The following is a 24,137-nucleotide window of genomic DNA, read 5'->3' as shown; positions in this document are numbered from 1 at the left end:
TTGGCTCTGATTGTTGGTGCATAAATCTGAATGATAGTGGTATTCACTGCACTTCCTTGTATGCATATGGATATTATCCTGTCACTCACAGTATTGTACTTCAAGATGGATCTAGCAATGACTTTTTTAACTATGAAAGCAACTCCATTTATTCTCATCTTTTCATTTCCAGAGTAATATATCATATGATCATCCGACTCAAAATATTCCCCCCAAAAAAAGAAATCTATAGACCAGTATCATATAAATATAGATGCAAAAAATCCTTAACAAAATCCTGCTAATTGAATTCAACAACACAGCCATACAACAACAAAAAAACAAAAAAAAACAAAAAAACCCAACAACAAAAATCATGACCAAGTGGGATTCACAACAGGTATGCAAGAACAGTTAAACATAAGAAAAGCAAGCAAAGTAATGTATCACCTTAATAAAGCAAATAACAAGAGCTGCATGATCCTAGCAACTAATGTCAAAGACTTTTGACAAAAATTTAACACCCACCTTCCTGAGCAAAATACTCACCAAAACAAGAATAGAAGGTAATTTCCAAAACTTATGCAAAACCAAGAGCTAATATCACTCTCAATGGAGAGAGACTAAAATCATTCTCCTTGGGAACAGGTACTACACAAGGATGCCCACTGTCACCACTCCTATTCAGTATTGTATTGGAAGTACTTGCTACGGAAATATGGCACGGGAAGGAAATAAAAGGCATCTAGATTAACAAAGAGATAGTGAAACTGTCACTATATGCTGATGATATGAGTGTACATGGGAATCTCCAAGGACTCAACAAAAAAACCATAGAGCTAGTAGACCAATTTAGTAGAGTGGCAGAATATAAAATCAGCGTACACAAGTCTGGAGGATTCCTCTTCAGTAACAAAGAAAAACACAGAGAAGGAAATGAAAAAAGCAATACCATTTACAATGTTGTTGATTGTCGTTGAGTTGAGCATGACTCCTAGTGACTCTATGAACAAAAGGCCTGAAGCCTTTCTAACATCATTTCTCCAAGTTTATCGTTTCCAGAGGTGTGTGGTTCAGGAAGTAGATGCCACTCCTACTTCCAAACCTGTCTTAAACTGGGAGTTCCACCAAACACTATCCCACCATGGGCAACCGTTATGGCATTTGACTCCCCAGTGGCAAAGGGTTCAGAATCACAGCAAACCTAGATTACCTCAGTACAGCAAATTGACAGAAGAGTGCTGCACCACTTAGAAGAATGTTCCTCTGAATTATAACATGAGGTTCTGAGTGCCACAGGCCCTCAGGCCCTCCAGGACATCTTGCTGACACTAAACAATAAGCTTAAATCACAAAACAGCCAGACTTTCCACCCGACCCTCAATAAGAATAAGCATGACCATCTTACAGATTTCTGCCATGTCACCCAGGCATCACCATTTACAACAGCCAACAACAAATCTAGACACTTGGGAATAAACCCACCTAGAGACACTAAAGACCTTTACAAAGAAAACTACAAAATACTTCAGTGAGAAACAATAAAAGACCTAAATGAGAGGAAAAATATTCTGTTCATGGGTACAAAGACTCAAAATTGTGAAAATCACAATCCAACCAAAAGCAATCTACATGTTTAATGCAATTCCAATACACATACTAAATTCATTTTTCAAGGAGATCAAAAGGCAAACTTCTTTGGAAAGGAAAGAGACCTCAAATAAGCCAAGCACTTCTTAAAAACAAGAATGAAGCAGGAGGCATAGCACTTCTTGACCTCAAAACCTACTATACAGCTGTAATAACCAAAATATCATGGTACTGGTACAATGACAGGCACACAGAGCAATGGAACAGAATCAACAACCCAGAAATTAACATATTTATCTATGGTCAACAGATATTTGAGAAGGAAACAAAATCTATCTAGAAATCTATCTATGGGGAAACAATAGCCTCTTCAACAAATGATGCTGGCAAAACTGACTACCTACAAAGCTGAAGGAGAATCTATACCTCTCACTATACACAAAAATCAACTCAGGATGAATCAGAGACCTAGACATAAAGCCCAAAACCATAAATACCATAAGACACAAAGTGGGACCAAGTTTATAAGACCTCACCTATGAGATTTAAATGCTGTCAAATACAGCGAGAAATATACAACCAGAAGAGGATAAAATTGATGAATAGGACTTTCTAAAACCTAAATCACTGCATGCATAAAAAAATTTTCCCAGTATGGTGAAAAGAAAACTTACTGACTGGGAAAAAGCATTTGACAATACCATCTCAGAGCAGGGTCTCATAAAAAAAAAAATGTTTAGAGAATCCTATGGGGCCTCCAGAAGAAAAGGACTGATAACTCAATTAGATAATGGGCAAGAGACATGTTTCCACAGACACATGGCCAACAGACACATGAAGAAATGCTCAAAATCACAGGCAAAAGAGAGATGCAATTCAAATGAACTGAACAATGAGATAAAACCTCACCCACATAGCAGTGGCAAAGTTTAACAGGACAGCAAGCAATAAATGTTGGAAAGGATGTAGAGAGACTGGATCTCTCATTCACTGTTGGTGGAATTATAAAATGGTACAACCACTCATGAAGGCAGTTTGGCACTTCCTCAAAAAGTTGAACAAAGACATTCCATATGGCCCAGCTATTCCACAGCTTAGAATATACCCCGAGAAAACGGACCTGAGGCACAAACAGATACTTGTACACCAATGTTCCGAAAAGCATTATTTACAATCACAAAACAGTCCAAATATCCAACCACAATCATATGGATTCAGAAATTACATTCACACTACAGAATACCACACAGCACTCTGGAGTAACAATTTCAAAAATTATGTATAACTTGGGAGAGACTAGAGGGTATTATGCTGAGTGAACTAACTCAGGCTCATAGAGATAAATACTGCATAAGACCATTATTGTAAAAACCGAAGGATAACTAGTAAAACATATGGGATCCAAGGGGAAAAGGGGTGTCTTTGAGTTGTGGGGCTAGAGAAGAGCACAAAATATCCAATGGACTATAAAGTAAAATATGTAAAAAATATGACACAAACAGCAAAATATGTCTTAAAGAGTGCAGTCAGAATGCTCCTTAGAGGGAAGGACAGTGAAATTGCATTTCTCATACTTTGGGTGTATTCTTGAAAAAGAGACCATACTCAGAAAGGTGGAGAGTCAGGGAAGAAAGGGAAGACTCTCAGTAAGACAGACTGACCCAGTGACTATAACAACGGGATCGAGTGAGGCAGAGATGAAGAGGCAGGCAGGGGAGAGGGCTGGGTTCAGATCTGTTATTCATGGGGTCATCGTGAGTTGTGTTGGACTCAATGACATCTAACAACAAAAGGGCTTTCACCTACTTCCTCTGTACATTGTCTCTCGTGTGTATTCACATGTGGGGTTTTTTTGTGTGTTTTTTTTTAAATTTTTCTCTAACAGTACCATGATATATAAATCTGTCTAGGATGATGTGTAAGCAGGGTACCCACTTAGAGGAAAATATGGTGAAACCATTTCACATACTTTGGGCATGCTATCAGAAAGTACAAGTACTTGAGAAAAAATACATTGGGAAAAGTAGAGGGTCAGAGGAAGAGAGGAAAATCCTCAACCAAATAGATGACACAGTGAGTGCAACACTGGGCTTGAGCATGGTAGAGATCATAAGGATGGTGCAGGATAGGGCCTCTTATTCTTAGGCCCTGAGTGTTCACCGTTTCACTATTTAAGTCAGAGCTGACTCAGTAATACCTATCAACAACCACCACAACAATGCTTTTGCTATTTTCATATAGTTTATTTATAGTATTTTTTTTAAACCAGAGGATAAAGTTTTAAAGCACAGGCAGTGAAGCTGTGCAGACCTGGACTTAAACTTGGCCTGGCCACTTGCAAATTATGTCAATCTGAACAAATTAACCAACCTCTACCTTGCTCATCTATATCAAGAAAATAAATTTGTTGACATTTGGATGTGTTGTTAGCCTGAAAGCTGGTTGGTTTTGGGTTTGTTTGTTGTTTTTTTTTAAGCCATGATAGTTAGTCCCTCTGATCTCCAGCTACCTTAATTGCAGCCAAATGGTCTTACAAATCAGTAACAGCTGTGGGACTAGTTTTTTAAAAAGTGCTTCTCACACTTGGTGGCAAGATTTGAGGCAAGCAAGACATGTGGCAGCAGGATGGATGAAGCCTGGAGTAAGACCCTGCTGAAAGAGAGATACTGGTAATGGTGGTAGAGAGACTGTGGCATTGCTATGGAGAAACTGTGGCAAGGAGGGACCTCAGGCTTCTTGCATTTGTGCTGGCCACAGTTAAAGGTTTTTGCCTCTCTTGCTGGATGTTTGAAGGAGAAGCTGACTTAACTACTCTGAAGCAAACCTTGTTGAATGGTACAGATTTGACTGCTGAACTGAATCCAGAGCCTGGACTTATGCCTTGGAAGATGGACTAAAACCTGGACTTGTCTGGGGTAATATTCTTTGCCTTGCTCACTCTCCAACTTCCCTAATAAACTCATTGTCGGTGCCATAACTATGAGTCTGTTAGTCCAGCTATGAATAAACCAACCTTTTGCTGCTGTTGTGGTTCTAGCAGCACCGTGAGGCTGGGCTATGGGCTCTTTATCTACTTTCTATTCTGGGCAGTGAGAGGTTGTGCTCTTCTTACTCCTTCTGGCCCTTTCAGAGAGACATTCATGGCCCTGTGCTTCTATTTCAGCTTTTCTTCTACTGAGACATATGATTAAATGACATAGCAAATAAAAATTCTTTCAACAGTAAGTAACACATAGTAAGTACTTATAATAAGAGTACAATAAACACAAGCTACCTTTATCTTTTATATTCAATAGTTGATATCATATCACATATACCAGAAATTCAATTTCTCATTCTGATTTCTCTTAATTAGACCATAAGTATTCTCTGCATTATCACAGTCTTCATTTTTAATTTATTAATTTAATGAGCCTCAAATGGTATTTTAATTTTACTTTGATTAGCATTTATGTAATAATTAGTGAGGGTAATTACTTTTGCATATATTTGTTTATTAACCTTATTTTTTCTCATTATGTCTGTTCATGGGCATTAGTTAATAATTTTATAGAAATGTCCACAGTTCCTTAAAATTAATGTTGGTTCAAAGTGGAAACAAGCTTACCTTCTGGGCACCTTGTTTTAAGAACGTGCTGGCAAAAGATTCCAAAATATAGTTGAAAAATCCAGCCCCGGTGATTGAAATGCTGCCTTTTTGAATAAACTCTGTCCTATAAAAAAATTACACCACACATCTTTGACATAATTTCATTTTTTTAGATATAAATTTAATCAACACAAAATAACATTCTATAATAATTCTTAAATTGCCTATTATAACAAAGATCTTAGAGAAAGGTTTACAATCAATGTAATATAAGCAATGTCTTAGTAAATCCTTTAAAATTAAAGAACATTCATTTAAACACTGCAAGGATGTCTTCTGAATGTCAAATCTGAAGTAATTATTGGCTGAAGGATCTTGAAGAAATGACTGATTCTTTGTACCTCAGTTTCCTCTTATGCAACATGGTAATAATCATAGCATTTTCTTTTACAATTGTGAGAAGCAAAATGATCTAATATGTATAAAGTGCTTTGAGCAATTTCTGACACAAAATGAGCACTTATTAAATGTTAGCCACTTAATGGGCATTTAGCTACTGGGACTGATGACGTATGCACAGCCTAATTAAGGTAACACATGTCACTACATGGTACACAAAAAAAACTGTGAACTGGGAAATGTGGGTAATACACATATTCAAGAAATCAAAGTCAGATGTGACTCATGGCTGACCCACCAGAGAGTTATATCTATATCCCTTCATGTTTAGTTATAGATACAAAAACCATCCAAGTCCACTGATACTTAATCACCCTGCATCTTGTTTCTAAGACTGTATTACTCTCCTGCAAAGTGGCTGGTATATTCAAACAGACAATCTTTCCATTAGAAGTCCAATACATAATGCACTCAGCTACTCAGAGATACAGAGAAGTTGAAAGTAAACATTTTCCTATGCAAAAGGAATATTCATTAATTCATCCACTCAACAAACCCTACTTGAATCCATCAAGTGTAGACATTCAATTGAAATGGATATACGGAGGCTATCTAAACACTGCACTGGGTGCTAAAGGACCAGAGTGAAGAAGATGGGCTCTAAACTCCAGGACTGACAAATCTGACAGAGGAGTGGGGGAATATTACACCAGCAAAAGAAGGCAGAAAGTTCACATCCCTACCAAAAAGAAGGAGTGAAGAAAGAGTACACATCTGAAGGATCATAAGTTATTTGAAAAGACCTACACCAAGTTGGGGACGTTCAAGAGGTATAGCCGGTAGAGAACTCTGATGCTAGCCAACTGGCTATACCTGTCTGGGAGTTCAAATCTACCAGCTACTCTGCAGGAAGATGACAGGTAATCACCTCACAGCCTATTTACCACCTCCAAAAACCTGCTGGAGGTCGGCTGTAAGTCTCCTTAACTCCAGGAGAGGAGTCTCTCACTGTCTCTGACATACCTACCCCATTACCCCAGCTATTGTGTCAATTCATCTTATCCAGGGTCCTCCTCTCCTGCTCTGTCCCTCAATGTTTGCAAGCATGATGTCCCTCTCCAAGAACTGGTCTCTCCTGGCCACACACCCAACATATGTGAGACAGAGTTTCAAAATCTTTGCTTCCAAAGAGCAGCTTGGTTTCACCCTCTCCAGATCAGACCTATTCATTCTCTTGGTAGTTCATGGTATATTCAAAACTCTCCTCCAGGATCACAACTCAAAGGTATCAATTCTTCTGTCATCCTTATTATCTAACTCAAGAGGGGGAAACTCTGATAAGGGAATAAATGTTCCTATAGGATTCTCCTAAAATTAGGACGAGCAGAAGATGGAGCTGGGACGTTAAGTGGCAATCGATCACAAATAAAAAAATAAAAATCTCAGGCTGAGGAGCTAAGACTTCATCGCAAAGTCAGCAGGGACTTCTCCAATTAACAGGTACAGATTAACTGTCACACATGCACCAGTGACTAAAAGGCATGTCATCACTCCTTCATGCATTTAGACAGTTTCTTGCCCTTCATTTCTAGCAGAATGAGTGTGCTTGATGGGTTCAATGAGGATTTGGTGAATGAATGAACATGAAATCATTCATACCAAAGTTATTTTCTATCAAAACCATTCAATAAAGAAAATGTTCTCCCCCATCACCTCTGCTTATCTCTGCATTTTTACATCTCTTGTGAAGGTACGCACGTATGTGTGTGTGTGTGTGTGTGTGTGTACACTATACTGTTGCGTACTGTCAAGTAGGAACAGTCTCATAGTTGATACTCTAGTGGGTTTTTTAGAGACAGTAAAATGCACTAGAGGAGACTACCCTTCTTCCTACCATGGAGCAGCTGATGGATTTGAACGTCATCTTGGCAGAAAGCAGAGAGTACCAGAAGAATGTCTATCTATGTTTCATTGATCTATACTTGTACGAGGAAGCAGTCCTCAGAAGAGACCAAGGAAATACTGCATGGTGCAAAATCAGAAAAGGAATGCATCATGGATATGTCTTATCTCCATATCATTTCAATCTATATGCACAACAGATCATTCGAGAGGTTGGACTTTATGAGGAGAAATTTGGCTTCAGGACTGGAAAACTCATCAGTAATTTTCATTATGCAGATGACAGAATCTTACTTGCTGAAACTGTAAGATCTGAAGTATCTTCTGAGGAAAGTCAAGGGCTGTAGTTTACAATATGGATTGAAGCTCGACATCAAGAAAACAAACATTCTCACCACTGGGCCAATTGGCTGGTTCATGATGGATGAAACAGAAATTGAGGTTATTAACAATTTCAGTTTGTTTGGTTCCACAATGAACACTCTTGGCACCAGTAAAAGAATCAAAAAGTGAATTGCATTAGGGAAATCTGTTGTCAAGGACCTCTCCAGAGTGCAGAAAAGCAAAGGTGTCAATCTAGAAACTAAAGTGCACGTGGATCCAGGCCATGATCTTCACAATTCCTTAGTATGCATCAAAAAGCTAGACAATGACCAAGGATGACAGAAGAATTGATGCCTTTGAGTTGTGATCCTCGAGAAGAGTTCTGAATAGACCATGGACTGCCAAGAGAATTAATAGGTCTGACCTGGAGAGGGAGAAACCAAGCTGCTCCTTGGAAGTAAAGATTTTGAAACTCTGTCTCACATACATTGGGCATGTGCCAGAAGGGACCAGTCCTTGGAGAAGGACATCATGCTTGCAAAGGTTGAGTAACAGAGCAGGAGAGGAGGACCCTGGATAAGATGGATTGACACAATAACTGGGGTAATGAGAGTAGGTATGTCAGAGACAGTGAGACTGGGTCAGGACAGAGCAGGGGGCAGAGCTATTGTGTATAGGGTTGCTGTAAGTCACATAACATAAGACAGCACATAACAACCACCACCTTTCGGTTGGCAGTGCAATTTCTTATCATTAAGCCACCAGGGCTCCCTCTATGTGTACATGCATCTGTGTGTATATACACACACACAAACACACACACACTTCACAAAAAAGATATTTTGAGAAAACGTTGGATCTAACAAGCTGTTATTTTGGTCCAAATGTTTATTAAAAGCTCTCCATTAGATCTTTGCCATAATAAAAGGAGCTTCTGAATTTACATCAAGCTGACAAAGCTTTAGAGCCCATCTCTGCTCTCTCCCTCTTTCCCCTCTTCTCTTTTCTTTTGCTCCATTCATCTCCCAAACACACACACACACACACACACACACACACACACACAGAGAGCTATCATAGCAAACCTGACATAAATACCTTCAATGGAAAAAAAAAAAAAAGAAATCCCTTCAGTCAAGACAAAGCAGCTTCCACCTCTTAGATTTAAGCCTATTTAAAATTATTTGCTCATGTAAAACTATATCCTAGTGACACTAATCTTTGCTGTCTTTATTCTGGATTAGTCAGAGAAGAATTTTACAGTGATTTTAATATTTAAAAGTTAAAAGATGAACAGTCTCACACCCTTGGGAGTGATACACTCCTCAGTCCTAAAGGCAAGTGTGGGTGAGGGATTAATAAATGTCTCTCTCACATCATATTCTAAGCAATATATCTTTCTGCCACTTAAAAGGGAAAGAAGTCGTCAGAAAACCACTCTACAGGTTTGTCCACACATCAGAGAACAACAAGGCAGTAAAGTGGGGTCATAGCCTTGCCATCAGAGAGATGAGAGTTTATCCTATTATATTTTAAGATTGTCAGAGAGGAAAATGTTGCACTTTTCCTCAATAACTCACTGATAAAGCACACTGGACATTTTCTTCTTACCACACATAGCTTACCTAAATCTCTCATGCTAGGTATAAGCTCTAGCACGGTTCTCATGCAAAATAATGCTGTCTCGGAATAATAATACACGGTTTGAGTTAACGGATGTGTTTTAAAAATTAAGAAAGAAAAGATGGCTAAATGTACAGACATACAGGGACAGCAGGATGGATGAAAGAACAGAGTTGACATGTTAAAATCTCTGCACATTTATTTGTTCTTTTGAGGGGGTTAGAAATTATCTATATTAAGAACACTTTACTACGGCATCAGGATTGGAGGAAGACTCCTATTCATTAATAACCTATATTATGCAGATGATATAACCTTGCTTGTTGAAAGAGAATAAGACTCGATGCATCTTGTGAGGGATACTAAAGACTACATCCTCATATGGGTTACATCTAAGACCAAGAAAGCAAAAATCCTCACCACTCCATCAACAGGCAGCATTATGAAAGATGGAAAAAGACTGAAGCTATCAAAGATTTCATTTTACTTGGATACGAATTAACATTCACGGTAGATAGCACATAACAACAATAATGCACATTAAAAAAATAAAAAATACGGCCTGAATAATATTTTTATATTAATAAGACGTTATACAGTCCTTGAAGAGGGACATTACGCTTGGGAGAGTGGAGGGACAACGCAAGAAAGAAAGACCCTTGAGGAGATGGATTGATTCTGTGACTGGAGTAATGGGGGTAGGTTTGTCAGAGACAGTAAGGTTGACTCAGGATAAATCAGGGTTCAGGCTTGTTGTATATAGCGTCACAATGAGTTGCAAGCAACTTGATGGCACATAACAACAACCATGAGCTCTGGTGGCCTAGTGGTAAGAACCTGCCCTGTAATCACAAAGGCATGCAGTTTGAATCCACCAGTTGCTCTGTGAGAAAAGGATGGGCAATCTCTTCCTGTGTGATTTACAGCCTCTGAAAATCTACTGGAGGGTCAGCTATGGGTCAGGTCCAACTGGATGACACACAACATTGCCACCACTATGTGTGCTGATTATGAATCTAAAAAAATTAAATTGCTGACAACATCAATCTTTTTCTCCCTCTACAATATCATCTATTGGTTCAGTTGTGAGGATTTTTGTTTTCTTGTTGATTCATAAGGTGTTGTCATTTTTTTGGTTTGGTTTCTAGTTTGGTGTTTTGTGTTGGGTGTTTTTTTATTTTTTGCATCTTTTAAAAATATTTTATTAAAGGTCTTTACAAAGCAACATCCAAAATCAGATCCAGTTGCCAAGGAGACCCTATTATGCAGTGGGGACTGGCTGAAGCATAGCAGGTGGCTCTGGCTTCCCACCTTTCTGCTCAGAGATGGGGGTGGGAGACAGGATATCATCTTTGGGCTCCACAATGCTCACAAGGTCAGGCAGAAGCTTTTTAGGGCTAGTGTTTCCAGTTGGGTCCCAAGGCAGCATGATCTGTCTGTGCAGTATGTGGTGCACGGCTGTGTCAACATAGCAGTTAGGGTCCCCACTGTGGATCATCAGACCATCGATAAACTTTGTCCTTAGAGTTTCCCACAGACCACGACCTCACAGCCTTTGACCCCACTCTCCATGACCACAGCACACCATAGCAAGCCCTTTGCACAGCAAGCCCTCCTAGGAGTCTGTAATGAAGAGACTGCCTGGGCAATGGCACACAGACCTCCTGTGGTCACATTTTCAGCATAAAGCTCTACACTGCCATCAGAGAAGCCAAACCTCTCTGAACTTAAGTTCGCGGATCTGCCTGCCCTTTTCACCATGGACATTTTGTATCCTGGTGGCTAAAAATCTTCATTTTCTATAAACAAGTTGTATCATCTGCATAATACAGAGTGCTGCTGAGTCTTCCTCCAATTCTGATGCCCCATTCTCCTTCATACAGTCCAGCTTCTCAAACTACCTGTGAATTGCATTGGGATAGTATTTGATACAGTGCTGGCAGGTGAACCTCTCGGGTTAGCAGACACTCAAATTATGACTGGGAAAAGCCTCCTCAAAGTAGAATCTACCTTAAGGAAATGAATGAAGTAAAGCTTTTTACTCAATGAAAGACCATTTGATAATATAATAAAACTCAAAATGAGGAGATACAATGACAAAAATCCATTAATAATTATAACACTGAATACGTGAAGTATTTATCTAGAAAACTTGGAAGTTGTCAAGAATGTAATGGAATATATAAAGATTGACATCCTAGGCATTAATTAGTGTATCAGACAATTCTATGATCTACTACACTGAGAATGGCAAATTGAAGTAGAATGGTGTCCAATTTTAATTGTCAAAAAGAACACTTAAAGTTTTATCTTAATGTACAGTGTTGTCATACAAAGATTCTCACCACTGGGCCAATTGGTATCACGATAAATAGTGAAGAGATTGAGACTGCTGACTGCTTCAGTTTGCTTGGCTCTACAATCAACACTCTTGGTACCAGCAGCCAGGAAATCAAAAGATGAATTGCATTGGGAAAGTCTGCTGTCAGAGACCACTCCAAGGTACTGAGGAACCACAATGTCAGTCTGGAGATTAACGTGTCTTTGCCATTACTTGCTATGCATCAGAGGGCTGGACAGTGACTAGGGATGACAGAAAGAGAATTGATGCCTTTGAGCTGTGGTGCTGGAGAAGAGTACTGAATATACCATAGAATGCAAGGAGAACAAAACAGTTCATCCTGGAGAAGGTGAAGCCAGGATGCTCCTTGGAGGCAAGTATTCTAAAGCTCCATCTGACATACTTTGGACATGTTGCAAGGTGGGATCAGTCCTTGGAGAGGGACATCATGCTTGGGAGGGCGCAGGAGAAAAAGACCCTCAATGAGATCGATTGATTCAGTGACTGGGGTAATGGGGATAGGTGTGTCAGAGACAATAAAGTTAGCAAGGAATAGAGCAGGATTTAGTGCTGTTGTACATAGGGTCATTATGAGTCAGAAGCAACTCAACGGCACATAACAACAACAACAGTGTTGTCAGTGATAGGATAATAGCCATATGCATAATGTATTATGTAGCAGATACAACAGAGTCAAATGGAACTAGTGATAGTGCTGATCTTATGATCTTCTAAGGTTTGGACTCTTTCACCATTCTTTTCTCGCTTAAACATGAAGATGCTGTGTTAAAAAAAAATAGCTTTTCCAAGATCATCTAGCTTAATGTCATGTATTTCACAATGTTGTTGTTGTGTACCATGATGTTGGAACTGACCCACAGCTAACCTTCCAGGGGCTGTTCAGAGGCAGTCAATCGCCCAAGAGGAGATGGCCTAGCCTAATCCTACTTCTGTTTGTTTTGCTACTGTTGGTGTTGGGTACTAATGAGCCAGTCGGTTGAAACACATGATGACCTGATGTGTAACAAAACAAAATAGTGCCTGGGACTGCAGCATCCTCACAATCATGACTATGTCTGAGTCCACCTTTGGAGCTGCTATGCCAGTAACCCTCACTGCTGACCCCTTCCTCACTGACCTCCTAGCATGATGTCTATCTTCATCAATTGGTCCCTCTTTATGATACATTTTGATTTTAAAGAGTAATACTCTGACTGTCCTTCCTCCAAAACAGATTTGTTCTTTCTTCTGGCAGGCCATGATATAGAAAATATTTTTTGTCACCAGCACAATTTGAACATATCAATTCTTCTTAAATCTCCCTTTTTTAATCTCTGTCCAGCTTTCGTATGCATATGAGATAAATGAAAATACCATCACCGTGTTAGGTGTACCCTGATCAACAAAGTGACATTCAGTTGGTACAATCCTTTTTCTGTCCCATGAAATTAAAAACATGGGAGCATATAAGTCCTTCTCTAAACAACCCAAATATGCAGTCAGTCACCAGACTGTGTTTATTTAACCCTCTGAAATCCTTAGTAATCCATGCCATTCTCTCTCACTATCATCACTGCCCTGGTTCAGCTCAACATTCTTTCTCTAGAGTTTTCAATGCCTCCAGTGTGGATTCCCTATCTGACAGCCTCCACGTTGCCCCTAATTGACTTTGTTCCCCATTCTACAACCTCTACACCACCCGAAAGCAGGTATTGCTGTACCGCCTACTCAATCCTTCTACAGTTCATAAATCATTGACAAGAGGTACCAGTACTCAGTATTCTATTTTGGAGATTTACTCATATTGTTTCCTGTAGGTGCTGTTTGATCAATGTAACTGCTGTATAGAAGATGTCTCATTAAGAAGATGACCATGAAGAGTGGATTCAGTTTGAGACTATTATCAACAATGGTGCTATGAAATTGTATTTAGAATGCATTAAAGTGTATATGTGCCTGGATGACTTCAGAGTATCTAGTGATTGAACAGAAAATATGCAAACTTTCAGCTTTAATAGATAATGCTACACATTCTTCTAGGTAGCGGTAGCCACCTCCTTGGTGCATTTTCAGGGAGTCCTGGAGGAGCCATGAGTTAAGCATACTGAAATGAATGTGGTTAAACCACTAAAGAAAGATGCCAGTATGGTTCCATCAACAACTCTAGTCTTGGAAACCCTATGGGGCAGTCTTACTCTGCTGTACAGGGTGGCTATGAGTTGGAATTGACTCAATGGTAGTATCTTTGGTTTGGGATTCTTTAATCTTCATGCCCAGAACATGATAGAAAACCAACAGTGCATTATAAGTAAATGACAGAAAAGAAGGAGGCAGAACAGTTAGGGAATAAGAGGCAAGTTATGGGGGGAAAGTTTGGTACAACCTGGATACTTTTTTCAGGTAAACAGTCAAATGGCCAGGAGTTCTATCAGTAGGGGGCAGCATTCACCTGGTCACACAGCATATGGAAAATCATGGTCAGTGAGGAGGTACACGCCCTCAGTGCCTGTATATGAGTCACACCTTCTATTTTGCCCGCGTGATTGACACATCCTAACACACAGCAAGACAGAACCATGAAAAGGAAAGCACAGCTCCGATCAAGAAGCACCTCTGAGAAAGTGGATGGTAGTTTATACAATCCTTTTCCTACTCTGGAGTCATTTAAAGATTTGTTTTCCTCTGGATTTGGGAAAAGAAAAAGCTCAGGGGAAATAAAGATTAGGAATTAATCCCCAGAGTGCAGAGCCACTGGCTCTAAAAGCTCGAAACGGCAATTTCCAGGAAAGCAAAAGCCAGTAATGAGCTCGTGTTCCTGAATTATTGACTGGGTAGGTATGGCAAATCTTGCTTAATTGTTTTCATGATGAGAATTTAATTAAAGTGTCTTTTGGGGGGGTGGGAAGGCAAGCCACAGATATTTCTATTGTAGCAATTTCTCAGTTCTAACCATGGTACTCTTCTGTGTTCTGTCACCACACAGAAAAAGGGACCCACAGGAGAATAGAGGTCCTCAGATCAGACCAGGAGGCCTACTCACCCCTGCCCTGGGTCTGCTCTGGGGCAGGACATGTATGACTCAGGGCTACATTCCCAAATACTTTTACTGCCCTTGTCTTGTTCAGACCTTTTTATAAAATTGTGCTTCTTCAGAGAACTGAGAGAACTGACTTAGAATTCTCACTGAATGGTAAGGAATGGGTATGGGGGTGTGTGTGTGTGTGTGTGTGTGTGTGTGTGTGTGTGTGTGTGTGTGTGTGTGTGTTTGTGAACGCACAAGCGCATGCATAATAGGACTAGCCTCAGGAATGTGGTTTCTGGCATCAAATAACTTCTGGTGATATTTCAGTTCAGACACAGAACGCAGGCCTGCTCATCTAAAGGAGCCCCTTGCAGAGTTCTTTCAAATAGCCTTCTCTACAAAATGAGAGTGGTGGCCAGGAGGAACCAGTCCTTAGAGAAGGACATCATGCTCAGAAGGGTGGAAGGACAGTGCAGGAGAGGAAGACCCCAGATGAGATGGATTGATACAGTAACTAGGGCAATGGGGGTCAGAGTGTTGGAGTCAGTGAAACTGGCTCAGCACAGGGCAGGCTTCAGAGCTATTGTCCACAGGGTTGCTATGAGTTGCAAACAACCCGACAGCACATTACAGCAACATAAAATGAGCTGCTATCAAAGACCTCTTTATTGCTAAAAAGTGAGGATGCTAAAAAGTGCACCTGACCTAAACCATGGTATTTTCAATTGTTTCACAAGCATATAAAAGTTGAACAATGAATAAGAAAGGCCAATGAACTGATGGCTTAACTAGTGGTACTGGTGAAAAGTAGTGAATATATTATGGACTACCATGTGCTCTTAAGAGGCAAGGATGAAGAAAAAAAAAGAAGCAAGGACAATTAATCTTTATTTCACATATTTGGGGCTGTTATTAGAACAGAGGCCAATCTTTGGAAAAAAGACATCATGCTGGGAAAGATGAGGTTCAGGAAAAGAGACCCTACGCTGGACAGATACAATGACTACAACACTGGGTTGTATAGGATCATTAGGAAACAGGGTTTTGATCTGTTAGGTGCCGTCAAGGTGCTGATCCTATGAACTGTGGATCTGAACCCTGTCCTATCCTGCGCCATCCTCATCATCTCTAACATACTTGAGTCCACTGTTACAGTTACTGTGTCAATCCATCTTGTTGAGGGTCGTGTTCTCCTTTGCTAATCCATAAAGGGAACTGTATGTTTCCTTTTCTAAGGAATGGTCCCTCCTAACATGTCCAAAGTACATGAGACAAAGCTGTGCCATACTTGCCTCCAAGGAGCAGTCTGGCTACACTTGCTTCAAGATGTTCTGTTTGTTCTTTTGGCAGTCCAGGGGCATTCAGTACTCTTTTCCAACAACACAACTCAAAGGCATTGATTCTTCTTCAGTTGCCTTTATTTACTGTCCAATTTACAGATGCATAGCAAGTGACTGAAAAAAAAAACATAGCCTGAACCAGGCGCACCTTAGTCTTTAAACTGACAGCATTTCTCCTTTATGCTTTGGAGAGGTCCTTGCCAACAGACTTGTCCAGTACAATACATCCTTTTTACTTCTTGAGGGTCACTATGACTCTGAGGCAATTGGATGGCCCTAAATAAGAACAACAACAACAATATACTACACAAACAAACTAGAAAAACAAAAACAGTTGCTATCATATCAACTCCAACCCATGATAATCCTATGTGTGTCACAGTAGATGTGTGCTCCATAGGATTTTCAAGTTACAGTTATTTCAGACATAACCACATCTTTCTTCCACAATGCCTCTAAATGCAAAAATTTCTAACTTTCTGATGCATTCAACTGAGTGCATTAACAGTTTTCACTATCTCATGAATTCAAATTGAAGATGACAATGCTTATAACATAGATTAATTTGAGGTGAAGCTCAACATCAAGAAAACAAAGATTCTCACCACTGGGCTAATTAGCAGCATCATGACAGATGGAGGAGAGACAGAGATTGTTCAAGCTTTAGCTTGCATGGTTCCACAATCTACACTCTTGGTACCAGCCAACATGAACTCAAAAGACGAACTGCATTGGGAAAACTGGCTGTCAGGTACCTCTTCAGAGTAGCAATGTTAGTCCTAAGTGTGCCTGATCCAAGCCATGATCTTTGCAATTACTTGCTGTGCATTCATAGAGCTGGACAATGACTAAGGAAGAACGACACCTTTGAGTTGTGGTGCTGGAGGAGAGTATTGAACATACCACAGACTGTCAAGAAAACAAATAGGTCTGTCCAGGAGAGGGTGAAATTGGACTGCTCCTTGGAGCCAGGGATTCTGAAGCTCACATAATTTGGGCATGGTGGCAGGAGGACCAGACCTTGGAGAAGGACATCATGTTTGGAAGGGTGGAAGGACAGCACAGGAGAGGAAGACCTTGGATGAGATGGATTAAAACAGTGACTGGGTAACAGGGTTAGGTGTGGCAGAGGTAATGAAATAGACTCAAGATAAAGCAGGGTTCAGAGCTATTGTACATAGCTTTGCTATGAGTCAGGAGTGACTTGACAGTACACAATAACAGGGAGTTGCACAGCCAACCTAAAAGCAAGCAGTTCAAATCCACCAGCTACTCCACAAAACAAAAAGGGACAGTCTCCTCCCGTGCAATTTATAGCTTCTGAAAAATCCAATGGAGGATCAGCTATGAGTTGCTTTCAACTCTACGACAATGAGTTTTTGAGAGTCCTGAGGTAGAGTAAGTTAACATGTATAAAACTGTTAGAATAATAAATAGTAAGCCCTCAATAAAAGTTAGGTAAAAATACTAGTAAAACCAAAAACAAAAGCCATTGCAAAGCCATTGCAATTCAACTCACAGAGAGTAGCGCTTATAAGACAAGGCAGAACTGCCTCAGTGAATTGTTACTGTTGATTGCCTTCAAGTTGAATATGACTCACAGCAACCCTATGAACAAAAGGCTTGAAGCCCCTCTGCAACTACTGACATTTATCAAAGTTCATAGGGTTTGCAGAGGCAGGTTATTTAGGAAGTGGATGCCTCTCCTGCTTCCAGTGATGTGGCAAGCTTGTAAACCATTACAGAAGCTGACTGCATCATCCCCCTCCAGCAGAGTGGCTGGAGGGTTTCAACCACTGATCTTTCGGTTAGCAGTCCCTTTCAGTTAGCCTAACCACTCACTGCACTACCAGGACTCCCGATTATAATCCTAGATATAATAATAATGCTACTCTCCTACTACCATCATTATTTCCCTTCATAGAACGAGAAGCCCACAGAGCAAATCCAGCTCTAGCTAATTCCAAAACCCTTTTGCTTCAGTAACTTCCAGATGACATTCAATCACTGTGAGCCACTGAGTAGCGAGTGTCCACTCTATTCTGGCATTCAAAATCACTGGTGCTGAACTCTCAGCCCTCCCTCTGCTGGCTCTCTCTTCATTCACCTACACTGCAGTCACGAGACCAAACGCCCTGCACATCCTTTAGAGACTCTACTCATCAAGCATTTTCCCTTGGACTGCTTTTACTTAACCCACCCCACGGATAAGCAGGGAGTGGCATGTTTTTGTTGTTATGTGCCTATGTACAACAGCCCTAAACCCTGCCCTATCCTTGTGCCAATCTCTGTCTCTGACACTCCTACCCCCATTACCCCAACTGAATCAATCCATCTCATTGAGGATCTTCCTCTCCTGCTCTGTCCCTCCACCCTTCCAAGCATGACATTACTTTCCAAGGACTGATCCCTCCTTGTAATGTGTCCGAAGAATGTCAGACAAAGCTTCAGAATCCTTGCCCCCCCGGAGCAGCCCAGCTTCATCTCCAGGATGAACCTGTTCATTTTCTTAGCAGTCCATGGTAGTCTCCAACACCACAGCTCAAAGGCATCAATTCTCCTTCTATCACCCGTAGTTACTGTCCAGCTCAGATGCATAGCAAGTGACTGCAAAGACCATGGCATGTATCAGTGCACCTTAGTCTCCAGACTGACACTGTTGCTCTTCAGTACTTTAGAGAGGTCTCTAAGAGCAGACTTTGCCACTGCAATATGTCTTTTACTTTCCTGGTTGCTGGTGCCAAGACTGTGGAGCTAAGCAAACTAAAACTGTGAACAATCTCAGTCTCTTCACCGTCTATCCTGATGCTGCCAATTGGCCCAGTGGTGAAAATCTTTGTTTTTCTTGATACTGAGTCTCAATCCATACTGAAGACTGCAGTCTCTGACCTTCCACACACTAAGAAATCAATCAAATGGTAGAATCACAAGAGCCCAGCAGGTAGTGGAAGATAATGATGTTGGGGCAAGTTGGCTCAGTCACCTAAAACACAACAATCAGTAATAGATAATCAATAATGACAGCTAATACTTTTTTTTTCTTTTTTTGACAACTAATACTTTTAAATGGCCTGTTTAGGGCAGGCAGTCTGCTGTCTTTTCTATGCATGCATTGTAGTTCATTGCTACAAAAATCTGTAAGGTCATGTGAAACACAACGTATACAGACTTTGTAAGCAAATCAATATAAGATAAAAATTTTATATAAAAAATATCAATGATAAAAACCAAAAAAATCAGTAAAGCAGATAATACTCATTATTATCCTATGTTACATATGAGAAAATAGGTTCAGAGAGGTGAACTTGCATTAAGGTCACACAAACAGTAAGTGACAAGACCAGAACACCAACAGGTAAATCCACAGTTAAACTCAGATTCCATGTTGCTTCCTATTAAGCTACTATTCTGAAAAAAATGCCTGTTTAGTGCAACCTGAGTGACTTTCTGACTTGGTAGGAAAAGCTTCAAAATGTGCAATGGTGTGTTCCATCTGGCAGCTGTCTTGGGACAGTAAGGAGATCATGACACGAGTCCCACTCAGAGTTCATTCCATTAGCATGTGACGTACGCAGTCTCAGAGGGTCCCACACTAAAGGGCCTCACACTTGCTTTAGCACATTGCCATTGGCATCTTGAATTCTTAAGCATTTTTTATTTTTTTAATTTTAATTGTGACTTTAACAAAAGCTTACAAAAAAGTGAGATTTTCATGCTTTCATCATTGTACATTTTTACTCCCTCTCTCTCCCTTCACCCTCCCCCAGTTCACATTTTTTTAATAGTCATTCATTATTGCACAGTTACCTCCCTTCCCTCCTCCCCCAAGTCCTCTTTGCAATATCTCTCTTATTCTGGGCTGTTGTCATACATGTAATGCCTAATCATATACTCCTTTTAAAGTTCTTTCCTTCATCTGTTTCAGTGTAATGTTCTTTTAAAAAAAAAAAACTACAAGCATCTTATTTTCAGTTTTCACTGGGTCCCACAACTTAAGTAGCTGGCCCTGATCCCCTCTCAAGAATAAATCTGCCAAATGTCAATTGCAATAACCAAGGAGCTTTCTAAGATGCATGCGACCTTTCGATTCAGTACACCAGTACCTGAGAGAAGCATCAAACATGTACACCTTTGGTTCCATCAAATCCACAAGCTCAGATGAAGGCTCAGACCATCATATTTTGTCAGCACATCATTATTTATAAACAGCTGTTTTTGTTGTTATGCGTTGTCAAAACAGGAGGTTTTCAGAGGCTGCACACTGCACAGGAAGACCATCCACCTTTCTCTCTCAGAGCAGCTGGTGGATTTAAATCACTTCCCTTTAGGTTGGCAGTGCAGCTCCTTACCCCTAAGCTACAAGAGCTCCAATAAGAGTAAATAATTGCAAAAGCAAACATCCCAAAATTAGGACATTTACTAAAACAAATTGGGATAGGTATATCTCAATAAGTATAAGGGAAAAAAACCTCTTTGGAATGGTACATTTAAAGATAAGGGAAAAAATATAGAAAGCCTAAATTCATTACCATCAAGTTGGTTCCAACTCACAATGAACCCACCCCCCTTCAGTTTCTAAGGCTGCAAGTCTTTGTGAGAGAAGAGTCCATCTTTCTCCTGATGAACAACTGGTGGACTGGAAGTGGCAATCTTTTGGTCAGCAGCCTGATATATTATGCACTATGCCATCAAAGCTCCTTCATAATGAAAGAGAATCCCAAATTTAGTGTTAAGTCACTGGTTGATATAAACAGGTAAACAAAAAGCTAAGCAAAAGGCTACTGACTGGGGTCTAGTTGGAGGTGCCTTGGAAGAAAGGCCTGGCAATTTACTTCCATATAGTCAGTCACTGAAAATCCCATGGTGCGTAGTTCTACCCTGGTTTACGTAGCATCATCAAGAGTTAAGAACTGGCTTGATGACAAGTGGTAAACAGGAGTCACAAAACTATGGTCATTATGATTCTATGTTAAAATGGATAAAAATTACTACATAAAATTATATTATATATACATGTATTATGTAATAATCTATTACATATTATGAATAAATATAATTGTATTATTAGCAACTGTATTATGGTCATACAAAGGAACAATCATTCCTAAAACTGAATGCTACAAAAGGCCAAGTTACTGATGATAAACCTAAGAGGTTATCTCAGACACAATACTGAGCAAAACAAGCTTGACACAACAGAACAGGTACTAGATGACTCATTCAGCATGAGTATCAAAAACCAATTTATAGAGAGTGGTCAGAATGGGAGTTTCCTCTGGTGTCACTCATGAGGAAGAGACCATACCCAAAGAGAGTGTGAATACAGCCTTATTCTTCTTGTACATACTTTGTAATCCTCCTACAATGAACATGTAATCCTTGTGAAACACAGAGAAAGTTGTATTTATTTTTTAAGTATGACCACATGTTTGGAGAAAGCATGGCCAACACTAGAAGAATGTGAGGACCTGAAGGGTTCCAGGCATTACCACTTAAAATCCTCTCGATGCTTCAACTCTCTTGAGATGACAGGCATGTGAAAGAAACAGCCTCCACCTGCTGCACCGAAAAGTCTTAAACTGTGGCTGTAAATTTGTAAATACAAACAAGGAAACAGAATAGACATTGTCGATTTCTGCTTTCCACTTCTTAGCTAACAATATTAGTGTGGATTACATAGACGGCTATTAACTTCCCAGGGGCTGATTCCCAGCCTAAGGAGGATAAGTCTAAGTAGAAAGTCAAAAGGTTCTGATATATTGGGCCAAGACCTATCAAGCTGTTCTGCAGAACAGCAAAGCCTAGTTAATTTTTTAATTTTCTATACATGCAGAGAGCTCCTCTGGCAGCCTAGTGGTAAAAAGGTGTGCTGCAATCCCAAAGGCACACGTTTCAAATCCACCAGCCACTCCGTGGAGGAAGGATGGACAATGTGAAAATTCAATGGAGGGTCAACTACGGGTCAGTGCTGACTCAAAGGTACACAACAACAACAACAATAACAACAACTTATCTATAGAACTGAAAAGGTAGCAGTTCAAATCCATTCTCGGAGCAATCTGGAAGACAGACTGGACAATTTATTTCTGAGAGGTCATACTCACGGAAAATTCTACGGAGTGCATGGAAAACACATGGGGTTACAAAGAGTAAGAAATGACTCCATGGTAATTGGTTTAGTTTGGGCTATAGGTACAGAAAGCTAGCAGGTGGGGGGGGGGGGGGGGGGGGGGGAGAAGGCGGAAGGAACCAAGGTAATACAATGACATTAATCACTTCCTGTTCCTTCAGCCCTTCTTTTACAGATGATTCCGGTCTCCCATAAATTCAAGAGGAACCATATCTAAAGCTGGCTAAACTTTTCAGCAGGGTATTTCTGCTGAAAAAATGTTTAACCTTTGCTAGAGAGCCAGATTATCAACTGGTCATGCTTTATAAGATTAATTATCAGAATCCTGGCAAAAATGGAATGCCAAGAAAGGTGCCAGTTACCCTTCTGGTTACAGACAGACCACAGGAAATGGACAGGATCTCAAGTCTAGCCGATACAGACTCACCCAGAGAACTTTCAAGTATGTTTTTTTTTCTCAGACACGGGCACTAGAATCCCAAGAAATTTATATTTGGAACCTTCCCTGTAAACCCTTTAAGTCACAACCCAAAATAAAGAGCTTTCAAAGTCTAAACTCATTGCCAAGTTGGAAATGACTCATGCCTGATCCTCCATGGGTTCTGAAGTTGAAAATCTCAAAACAGGATATTTATTTATCCCTTGACCTTGGAGCTGTTGGTGGATTCGAACCATCAGACATGCACTGCCTTTGGGTTAGCAGTGCAACCCCTGACAGAAAACATCATTACAGTTCTTTACAGGGTAGAGGAGGATTTAAAAAAAAAAAATCAATAGGCGTCCACTGAAATATTTCAAAAGCCTGCACTTGTAAATGGCCTGGTGTATTCGCTTGGCTAAGCATCACTGTTTCCCGAACAGTCATAATCACTGCCATTTCTAATAGGAACAGCTTACTCCATCTTTCAAATTTAGAGCCACTGCACTTTGAAAACAGCATTTGCTCACCACTGGTTCCAACAACAACTTACATTTATCTCGTGCATTACACTTTCCAAGTATAGAGCATCTCCATTTATTCTCTTATTAAATCTTCATTTTGCTGTGTCGGGGGGAGCTCGAGCTAACTTCTCTTTGGTTTTTTTCCAGTCAAGGGACTTATAAATGACCAAACAGAAACCAAAAGAGCAGTCTCTAAATTAATGACTCAAGATTTTCTCAGCATCCCACCTGTCTACCGAATTGCTACTACACTTTGCTATTTTACATGTGATCTTCCCACGTCTCTGTTCCCTCATCCCTACCTTCAGCCCACAAGAAACACAATGTGCACCAACCTGAGTTAATTTTTCTTCCAAATCCGTTCAATTAATGACCCTGAGGTGTTCTCTGAGTAACAAGCATCCTGCGAGATGTTTAGACTTCAGTAGTGAAATATAAATGCTTGGAAGTGGAGGGACAGTGCAGGAGAGGAAGACCCTAGATGAACTGGACTGATACAGCAACCAGAGCAATGGTGGTTGGTGTGTCAGAGTCAGTGAGACTGGCTTAAGACAGGGTAGGTTTCAGAGCTGCTGTGTGTAGGGTCGTTACGAATTGCAGGTGACTCGACGGCACATAACAAGGGAAAGAAGGCCTATCAGCACAAACCCCTTAAAATCATCAGTACAGGATGGGAAAGAGACTGATGATAAGAACACACCATAAAAGGTAAATTAGTATCTTCTGGAGGAGAGTAACATTGAGCCATAATCCTGTTGGATTATGCAGATGACACAACTTTGCTTGGTGCAGAAGATCAAAGACTGCAATATGGATTACAGCTTAATATCAAGAAAACAAAAATTCATAGTCCAATGGTGACTGTTGTTCTTGTTGCTGTTATGTGCCGTCGAGTCGATTGTGACTCATAGCGACCCTATGTACAACAGCCCTAAACTCCGCTCTGTCCTGTGTCA

The 24,137-nt window shown here is 40.2% G+C and overlaps 1 protein-coding gene and 1 pseudogene across 2 annotated transcripts in view; both read right to left on the bottom strand.

Moving 5' to 3' along the window:
- Nucleotides 1-24,137, bottom strand: part of PRELID2 (PRELI domain containing 2) — a 134,356-nt gene that overhangs the window by 48,022 nt on the left and 62,197 nt on the right. For both annotated transcript variants that reach the window (XM_006891107.1, XM_006891108.1), the window contains one exon: nt 5,177-5,282. In XM_006891107.1, the coding sequence (XP_006891169.1) occupies nt 5,177-5,282 (106 nt within the window). The remainder of the gene's footprint in view (nt 1-5,176; nt 5,283-24,137) is intronic.
- Nucleotides 10,668-13,814, bottom strand: LOC102874736 (annotated as a pseudogene).

Source organism: Elephantulus edwardii, unplaced genomic scaffold (assembly GCF_000299155.1).
Source record: "Elephantulus edwardii isolate Elephantulus edwardi_28Jun2011 unplaced genomic scaffold, EleEdw1.0 scaffold00095, whole genome shotgun sequence".
NCBI lineage: Eukaryota > Metazoa > Chordata > Mammalia > Macroscelidea > Macroscelididae > Elephantulus > Elephantulus edwardii.
Note: the sequence above shows the minus strand (reverse complement) of the source record. Positions and strands in the feature narration are given on the sequence as shown.